At 42.4% G+C, this 10,904-nt stretch overlaps 1 protein-coding gene across 1 annotated transcript; it reads left to right on the top strand.

The window, feature by feature from the left end:
* Window positions 1–1,669: 1,669 nt before the first annotated feature.
* On the top strand, window positions 1,670–3,783 carry cebpa (CCAAT/enhancer binding protein (C/EBP), alpha). Its single transcript, NM_001139931.1, is given in 1 exon segment — window positions 1,670–3,783. A coding segment is annotated over 1 exon segment (960 nt). The 5' UTR covers window positions 1,670–1,935; the 3' UTR covers window positions 2,896–3,783.
* The last annotated feature ends 7,121 nt before the right edge of the window (window positions 3,784–10,904 follow it).

Here is a 10,904-nt window from a genome sequence, read left to right on the forward strand (position 1 = left end):
GCCTTCAGCGAGCTGCACGTATAAACGCCCTGGACCAGAGCTAAGAAATACCGCTCTCCGTTTTGTGCTCAAGTGGAGAGGTGGGGTTTTCCCCTGCTGCGACAACAGAGGGAGCTCCCAGCCCGTTGACATGAGTCTGGCTGGTGCTTCCTGACGTGGTTCCTCTGTGCCTTGGTTAATATTGCACGCTCACACAACCATGACACGCTATTACACGGCGGCTTCTTCCGCTAGAGTAGCCTACTTCATTCCGCCTAACATTACATTGCATGAACAAGTTTATGATGAAAATGAAAGTATGCCACATAAACCACATTATTGACGAGGTTCAGATCTGACTCCAAGCACAGGGGGGGTACTAACACCTTAATTAGGGAGGACGTGCTCGTGGTGACGGCTGGAGCAGAATTAGGTGGAATGGTATCAAACAAGCCGTTCCATTAATTCCGTTCCAGCCATTATTATGAGCCGTCCTCCCCTCACCAGCCTCCAGCTGGACTCGCACCGTCAGGCGTCTCTTTACTTATGGAATGTTAACGATCTGACTAAAGAGAGTCATGAGTCTTGTTAAAAACCAGGGCGATCTATCGCTCCCTCCCATTTTATCAGGTCTTTATCCGTTATGGAGCGAGGCAAGCCCCCCCCCCAGATAGTAAACTCACGACGCCGGGTGACGAGCGTCCCCCCCAATCCGGTGTGTTGGCTAATCCCCAAATCTATCGAAAAGCGGCGCGGCGCAACAGGTTGCCGAGTCCTGCTCTTCCGCAGAGGAAAGCAGCCAGTCGCAAAGTGCGCGCCGTGCTGCGGACACTGTCAGTTGATAGTCTCAGGTATCTCGTCTGTTACAGCAGAGAGAGATTACTGCTCCGTGGATTATCATGCACGATTCTCATCCGTGCACCTTTTTTGTTGTTGTTGCACAAATTGATAAATGATAGGCACGTACACATGTATTTGCATACTGACCTGTTTAGTTTGACTATTAGGCTTATTATTATTACCTTATTATTTGCCCAATATTTATTGTGTTTCTACCAAATCTGTTGTGAAACTGGCGTTAGACGTCCACCTCCATCGTATTGATACATATGAAAGAGAAAGAGAATATGTAGGTAAATTAAAATAAAATGTATATATTTTAATTAAATACATTATGAAATAACTTATGTTTAAATAGTAGATATATTATTAAAGTCACATCCGCTTTACCGTTAGTAGAAGCGTCGATGGAACAGGACTCAATTATGAAAATAACTTGTCTTATATTGAAACGATGCAGTTGCATGACTCTGCTGGGAACATTTGGTGTTCAAATGCAAAAGGTGAAACTGTTCGGATGAGATTATATATTATTACAAAATAAATCAATTTGTTATACAAGTTACCAAACATATTTAAATCATGTCAAAATCAAATGTTTTTGCAATTATATATATTATTCATATTTCAAAAGCATTTTTAAGTGATCCCATTTATTATGTTCAATACATATTCTCCAGGTCTAAAATGATTTGTCCTTGTATCACCAGTCTCGCCCTACTATAACCTACTGCTGCGTAAGGCGCGCAATAGGACCCTGCATGCTGCGCGTCCGCCCCCTTCACTCTGTGTATATATAGGAGAGAGGAGAGTAGTTTGACAGTTGTGAGGTTCAGCAGCGTGGAGTAGTTCAGCCTTGCAGCTAAAACACTGTACTTTTGAACTATAGTCTCGAGGAAACCAGTCGTACCAGGGAGAATCACTAGGCTTTATTCAAGACATTTAGCCTATAGCTTTCCTCGTGGCGAGTTTAGAGATTTCACTTCATACGTGGAGAGCGCACCTGTGAAGGAGCTATCCTGTTTATTCGTTTTAGCCAGTGCGGCTTCTTCCGGTACTGTGAGCAAGCTGGATTCCCGCAGCTCCTCACCATGTCTGGCAGGTTATAGATATTCCATGGAGCAACCAAATCTCTATGAGGTCGCCCCACGACCCCCGATGACAAGCCTAGCCCAGAGTCAGAGTCAGCAAAACGCCTACTGCTACAAAGACCCCTCCGCTTCTGGACCCGTGTCCGGAACAGGAGGAGACCTCGGCGAGATTTGTGAGAACGAAAACTCCATTGATATCAGCGCTTACATCGACCCTGCAGCCTTTAACGACGAGTTCCTGGCTGATCTATTCCACAACAGTTCGAAGCAAGAGAAACTCAAGCTGGCGAACAGTGAGTACGAATCCTACCCCCACGGGGTGAGCTCTGGCTCGGGGGCGCACCACCAACAGCACCAACAGCACCCGCAGCAGCAAGGCTATGGTTCTATCCCCGGGTATATGGACACATCTAAACTTGAACCTATTTACGACACCCAGTCGACGAGAATCAGACCCGTGGCGATAAAACAAGAGCCCAGAGAAGAAGATGAAATGAGGCATTCTATGCCTCCCACCTATCACCATTCCCACCAGCATCTCCCACAACACCTATCCCATCTCCAGTACCAAATTGCGCACTGCGCTCAGACGACCATGCATCTCCAACCCGGACACCCGACGCCTCCACCTACTCCCGTTCCGAGCCCACATCACAGGGATGGCAGCATGTCCTCCGTTGGATCCATGAAGATGATGGGACGCGACGACCGAGATCGGGACCGGGGTAAATCTAAAAAGCGCGTCGACAAAGCTAGCACGGAGTACCGGTTGAGGCGGGAGAGGAACAACGTCGCGGTGAGGAAGAGTAGAGACAAGGCGAAAATGCGTAATGTTGAGACGCAGCAGAAAGTGATAGAGCTGGCGTCGGACAACGAAAGACTGCGGAAGAGAGTGGAACATCTTACCCGAGAACTGGACACATTAAGGGGCATCTTCAGACAACTTCCCGATGGATCTTTCAAACCCATGGCCAACTGCCAGTGAACACGGACTTACAAGTGGCTTTTACATTGGACTTTTATTAAACACTTACTTGTAGACGTCTGCTGGATATAGCCTACCGCGCTATAGATTCATCTGACAGATCGTGACTGCAACAGTTTGTTTCTTATTAAGGAGAGACAGGGCAGCTGAGGTATACATGCCTTCTGTACAAAACAATAAGCTCATTTCTCCACGTTTGAACAGTGGACCTGTGTTTTGTGTGTGTGTGTGTGTGTGTGTGTGTGTGTGTGTGTGTGTGTTTTATTATATAACATTGTGTGTTTAGCCACGCAAAAACAACATATCAGTGCAGCTGAAGGTATCGGGGCATGATTTTTCACAATAATCACTAGCCTGCTCGATGTTCATGTTTTAACGTTAACATCTCAATACCGTATTCTTGTCTTACTAAACTAAACATTTGTGCATTTGACTTATAGAGCTTACAGTATATTATTAAACTGCAAAGTGCACACAGCTTTCCAAATATTTTTTTCTTCTTAAATTTGTTTTTTTTTTGAAAAGCAAAAAAAAATCTGATCGGTGATCAGAATGTTTTTCATTTATTGCCGTTCAGACAGAAAAGCCCATATAAAAAGGTACAGAGCTAGAACGTATATCCTGCTGCTGTCTGCTGTGTCAGGATTCACACATTCTATGGCTCTGAATTAAAATGCCACAGCAAACGACTGCAAACGTGTAATACTGTGGTACCTGCTTCTGCACAAGCAGTTCGTTGTGTGCGCTATAAATGTCTTCAAAATACAACCGAATGAAGCACATTGTATCTCATTCATATGTTTGGGTACTAATCTGAACACGCCTCTCAGTGTAAATAAAACTCTTTATAAACTAAAAGTATAGCTTTTGTATTTATGTATAATTGATAAAAAAAAAAAAAATCCTCTTTGCTCTTAGATAAAAGGTGTTCTTCGGCTGTCTCCATAGGAGAACCATTTTTGGTTCCAGGTAAAAAAAAAACGTTTGTGTTCCATGTACTGTAGAACCCTCTGTGGAAAGAGTTCTACATGGAACCCAAAACTGTTCTAATTGGAACCAAAAGGGTTCTACCTGGAATCAACAAGGGTTCTTCAAAGGGTTCTAGATAGCAACTTTTTTATTATTTTTTTTTCTTCAAAGAAAGTATAACTATGCAATGTTTTGTTGCCCTCGTCTTCTGTCTGAAGATTTCACATGAAGAAGATCAACCCTTTGACCTGTTTTGTCACTGGTTTAGCTGTGAAATACTGTTTGAAGCTCGCTTCTTCTCCACAGTGTTAACTTAACTGTCACTGTTGCTTTCCCTGAGCAGCCTTCCTACAAGCCTGATGTCATCCGTCAGTGCCTTTTGACTTCTCTCTCTGTGTAAAGTAAGACTTTGGACTTTACCACTGGCTGAGACGTCTTGGATTCTATAACATGTTCTAGAAATGTTCTAGACTCTTCTTGGATTCTATAACATGTTCTAGAAATGTTCTAGACTCTTCTTGGATTCTATAACATGTTCTAGAAATGTTCTAGACTCTTCTTGGATTCTATAACATGTTCTAGAAATGTTCTAGACTCTTCTTGGATTCTATAACATGTTCTAGAAATGTTCTAGACTCTTCTTGGATTCTATAACATGTTCTAGAATGTTCTAGACTCTTATTGGATTCAGTTAAACAAATGTTAAGATATAGAGACTTTACATTAAGGAAAAGGAAGCACTTTTTTTTTTTTACAAACTCCTATTGCCAATGTTATAGAAAAATGTTTAAATTGTAAAATTAACCTATATGATAAATGCCTCAAAACCATCTGAAATATAATAAAATAGCATTGTCTCATATGAACATTTCGTCTTTGGTTTGATGTGTTTTACACAAAGGGATTTTCATTTTCCACATTTTCTTTGAATCTGCATTTAGGATAAGGCTATATAATTCATTGGATACCAGTCTACATTCCACAGACCACAGCATTCCCTACAGGATTCATTCAGGACAACTCAGTGGACCCTTGGACCCTCTGCCGTTAATGATTGAAAGTAGGTTATTATCAAGTTAAGTAAAACGATTGGATACCGATAAGAAGCTAGAATACCACTTTTAGACTACAGATCTCACTGTCACACTTATCTCTCATCACGTCGTTTAGCTCCACTATAGATTACACTCTCCGGGAGATTATCGTCGGTAGATGGCGCTTATCAAGCACTACTGATAGTTCTATTAAATCATTAATATTTAGGATTTTAACAAATGGACAAAACATAAACCCCTTGTAAAATCCCCCTCTAAAAACGAAAACAAATACAACTCTACAGCAGCAAACATTTGAAGTGACAAATAATATAACATGACATAAAATAACATATAACTATTTCAATTGGGCCTATTTAGGATAATACATTATATGCATGATAGATTAGGTGACACACAGACACACACACACACACACACACACACACACACACACACACACACACACACACACACACACACACACACACACACACACACACACACACACACACACACACACACACACACACACACACACACACACACACACACACACACACACACACACACACACACACACACACACACACACACAGGAAGAAATATAGATGTGTTTGTTTTTTACCAGTTAGTGATATCATCTCGTTCGTTAACGGAGATGCTCACTTTCTAAACACTGGCTCATCTTTATAAATAGTTCCTTTACAATTCACGCCCTCCGTCGTCGGTGCAATTCATCAGTGTACAAACACATCAATCAACCCCCTAATCAATCAGTCCGGTAATCACTCTGATCCCTTAAATACAACACTCCTTTAAAAGACTGTTTGAGAGATACTGTGATCCTTCTCAGTCAGTCACTCGTTGAGAATAACAGCAAGTATTCATCTTGATGTAAATTACAATACCCCGTCACGTATCTGTGTGAAGGGCCTTTGTTTTTGCCCTGTTATTCCAGCTCACCATACTGATAACTACTGGCCTCTTATTCCAGCTCACCATACTGATAACTACTGGCCTGTTATTCCAGCTCACCATACTGATAACTACTGGCCTGTTATTCCAGCTCACCATACTGATAACTACTGGCCTGTTATTCCATCTCACCATACTGATAACTACTGGCCTGTTATTCCAGCTCACTGTACTGATAACTACTGGCCTGTTATTCCAGCTCACCATACTGATAACTACTGGCCTGTTATTCCAGCTCACCATACTAGTGATAACTACTGGCCTGTTATTCCAGCTCACTGTACTGATAACTACTGGCCTGTTATTCCAGCTCACCGTACTGATAACTACTGGCCTGTTATTCCAGCTCACCGTACTGATAACTACTGGCCTGTTATTCCAGCTCACCATACTGATAACTACTGGCCTGTTATTCCAGCTCACTGTACTGATAACTACTGGCCTGTTATTCCAGCTCACCATACTGATAACTACTGGCCTGTTATTCCAGCTCACCATACTGATAACTACTGGCCTGTTATTCCAGCTCACCATACTGATAACTACTGGCCTGTTATTCCAGCTCACCATACTGATAACTACTGGCCTCTTATTCCAGCTCACCATACTGATAACTACTGGCCTGTTATTCCAGCTCACCATACTGATAACTATTGACCTGTTATTCCAGCTCACCATACTAGTGATAACTACTGGCCTGTTATTCCAGCTCACCATACTGATAACTACTGGCCTGTTATTCCAGCTCACCATACTAGTGATAACTACTGGCCTGTTATTCCAGCTCACTGTACTGATAACTACTGGCCTGTTATTCCAGCTCACCATACTGATAACTACTGGCCTGTTATTCCAGCTCACCATACTGATAACTACTGGCCTCTTATTCCAGCTCACCATACTGATAACTACTGGCCTGTTATTCCAGCTCACCATACTGATAACTATTGATCTGTTATTCCAGCTCACCATACTGATAACTACTGGCCTGTTATTCCAGCTCACCATACTGATAACTACTGGCCTCTTATTCCAGCTCACCATACTGATAACTACTGGCCTGTTATTCCAGCTCACCATACTGATAACTATTGGCCTGTTATTCCAGCTCACCATACTAGTGATAACTACTGGCCTGTTATTCCAGCTCACCATACTGATAACTACTGGCCTCTTATTCCAGCTCACCATACTGATAACTACTGGCCTGTTATTCCAGCTCACCATACTGATAACTATTGGCCTGTTATTCCAGCTCACCATACTGATAACTACTGGCCTGTTATTCCAGCTCACCGTACTGATAACTATTGGCCTGTTATTCCAGCTCACTGTACTGATAACTACTGGCCTGTTATTCCAGCTCACCATACTGATAACTACTGGCCTCTTATTCCAGCTCACCATACTGATAACTACTGGCCTGTTATTCCAGCTCACCATACTGATAACTATTGGCCTGTTATTCCAGCTCACCATACTGATAACTACTGGGCTGTTATTCCAGCTCACCATACTGATAACTATTGGCCTCTTATTCCAGCTCACCATACTGATAACTACTGGCCTGTTATTCCAGCTCACCATACTGATAACTATTGATCTGTTATTCCAGCTCACCATACTGATAACTACTGGCCTCTTATTCCAGCTCACCATACTGATAACTACTGGCCTGTTATTCCAGCTCACTGTACTGATAACTACTGGCCTGTTATTCCAGCTCACCATACTGATAACTACTGGCCTGTTATTCCAGCTCACTGTACTGATAACTACTGGCCTGTTATTCCAGCTCACCATACTGATAACTACTGGCCTGTTATTCCAGCTCACTGTACTGATAACTACTGGCCTGTTATTCCAGCTCACCATACTGATAACTACTGGCCTGTTATTCCAGCTCACCATACTGATAACTACTGGGCTGTTATTCCAGCTCACCATACTGATAACTACTGGCCTGTTATTCCAGCTCACTGTACTGATAACTACTGGCCTGTTATTCCAGCTCACCGTACTGATAACTACTGGCCTGTTATTCCAGCTCACCATACTGATAACTACTGGCCTGTTATTCCAGCTCACCATACTGATAACTACTGGCCTGTTATTCCAGCTCACCATACTGATAACTACTGGCCTCTTATTCCAGCTCACCATACTAGTGATAACTACTGGCCTGTTATTCCAGCTCACCATACTGATAACTACTGGCCTGTTATTCCAGCTCACCATACTGATAACTACTGGCCTGTTATTCCAGCTCACTGTACTGATAACTACTGGCCTGTTATTCCAGCTCACCATACTGATAACTACTGGCCTGTTATTCCAGCTCACCATACTGATAACTACTGGCCTGTTATTCCAGCTCACCGTACTGATAACTACTGGCCTGTTATTCCAGCTCACTGTACTGATAACTACTGGCCTGTTATTCCAGCTCACCGTACTGATAACTACTGGCCTGTTATTCCAGCTCACTGTACTGATAACTACTGGCCTCTTATTCCAGCTCACCATACTAGTGATAACTATTGGCCTGTTATTCCAGCTCACCATACTGATAACTACTGGCCTGTTATTCCAGCTCACCGAACTGATAACTATTGGCCTGTTATTCCAGCTCACCGAACTGATAACTATTGGCCTGTTATTCCAGCTCACCATACTGATAACTACTGGGCTGTTATTCCAGCTCACCATACTAGTGATAACTACTGGCCTGTTATTCCAGCTCACCATACTGATAACTACTGGGCTGTTATTCCAGCTCACCATACTAGTGATAACTACTGGCCTGTTATTCCAGCTCACTGTACTGATAACTACTGGCCTGTTATTCCAGCTCACTGTACTGATAACTACTGGCCTGTTATTCCAGCTCACCGATACTGATAACTACTGGCCTGTTATTCCAGCTCACCATACTGATAACTATTGATCTGTTATTCCAGCTCACCATACTGATAACTACTGGCCTGTTATTCCAGCTCACTGTACTAGATAACTACTGGCCTGTTATTCCAGCTCACCATACTGATAACTATTGGCCTGTTATTCCAGCTCACCATACTGATAACTACTGGCCTGTTATTCCAGCTCACCATACTGATAACTACTGGCCTGTTATTCCAGCTCACCATACTAGTGATAACTACTGGCCTGTTATTCCAGCTCACTGTACTGATAACTACTGGCCTGTTATTCCAGCTCACCGAACTGATAACTATTGGCCTGTTATTCCAGCTCACCATACTGATAACTACTGGCCTGTTATTCCAGCTCACCATACTAGTGATAACTACTGGGCTGTTATTCCAGCTCACCATACTGATAACTACTGGCCTGTTATTCCAGCTCACCATACTGATAACTATTGGCCTCTTATTCCAGCTCACCATACTGATAACTATTGATCTGTTATTCCAGCTCACCATACTGATAACTATTGGCCTGTTATTCCAGCTCACCATACTAGTGATAACTACTGGCCTGTTATTCCAGCTCACCATACTGATAACTACTGGCCTGTTATTCCAGCTCACCGTACTGATAACTACTGGCCTGTTATTCCAGCTCACCGTACTGATAACTACTGGTCTGTTATTCCAGCTCACCATACTGATAACTACTGGCCTGTTATTCCAGCTCACTGTACTGATAACTATTGGCCTGTTATTCCAGCTCACTGTACTGATAACTACTGGCCTGTTATTCCAGCTCACCATACTGATAACTACTGGCCTGTTATTCCAGCTCACCGTACTGATAACTACTGGCCTGTTATTCCAGCTCACCATACTGATAACTACTGGCCTGTTATTCCAGCTCACCATACTGATAACTACTGGGCTGTTATTCCAGCTCACCGTACTGATAACTACTGGCCTGTTATTCCAGCTCACCATACCGATAACTACTGGCCTGTTATTCCAGCTCACCGTACTGATAACTACTGGCCTGTTATTCCAGCTCACCGTACCGATACCGATAACCAATCCCTCATCTCTCTTCTTCCTGGTAATCAATAATGACTTTGCTCAGCTCCTCCATGAGTAACGATAACATGGCTATATACAGGAAGTACCAGGTAATAACATGGCTATATACAGGGATTACCAGGTAATAACATGGCTATATACAGGAAGTACCAGGTAATAACATGGCTATATACAGGAAGTACCAGGTAATAACATGGCTATATACAGGAAGAACCAGGTAATAACATGGCTATATACAGGAAGTACCAGATAATAACATGGCTATATACAGGAAGTACCAGGTAATAACATGGCTATATACAGGAAGTACCAGGTAATAACATGGCTATATACAGGAAGTACCAGGCAATAAAATGGCTATATACAGGAAGTACCAGGTAATAACATGGCTATATACAGGAAGTACCAGGTAATAACATGGCTATATACAGGAAGTACCAGGTAATAACATGGCTATATACAGGAAGTACCATGTAATAACATGGCTATATACAGGAAGTACCATGTAATAACATGGCTATATACAGGAAGTAAGAGTACTGAGGAAATAACATGGCTATATACAGGAAGTACCAGGTAATAACATGGCTATATACAGGAAGTACCAGGTAATAACATGGCTATATACAGGGAGTACCAGGTAATAACATGGCTATATACAGGAAGTACCAGGTAATAACATGGCTATATACAGGAAGTACCAGGTAATAACATGGCTATATACAGGGAGTACCAGGTAATAACATGGCTATATACAGGGAGTACCAGGTAATAACATGGCTATATACAGGAAGTACCAGGTAATAACATGGCTATATACAGGAAGTACCATGTAATAACATGGCTATATACAGGAAGTACCATGTAATAACATGGCTATATACAGGGAGTACCAGGTAATAACATGGCTATATACAGGAAGTACCAGGTAATAACATGGCTATATACAGGAAGTACCAGGTAATAACATGGCTATATACAGGAAGTACCACGTAATAACATGGCTATATACAGGAAGTAC

This window comes from Salmo salar, chromosome ssa26 (assembly GCF_905237065.1).
Source record: "Salmo salar chromosome ssa26, Ssal_v3.1, whole genome shotgun sequence".
Taxonomy (NCBI): Eukaryota; Metazoa; Chordata; class Actinopteri; order Salmoniformes; family Salmonidae; genus Salmo; species Salmo salar.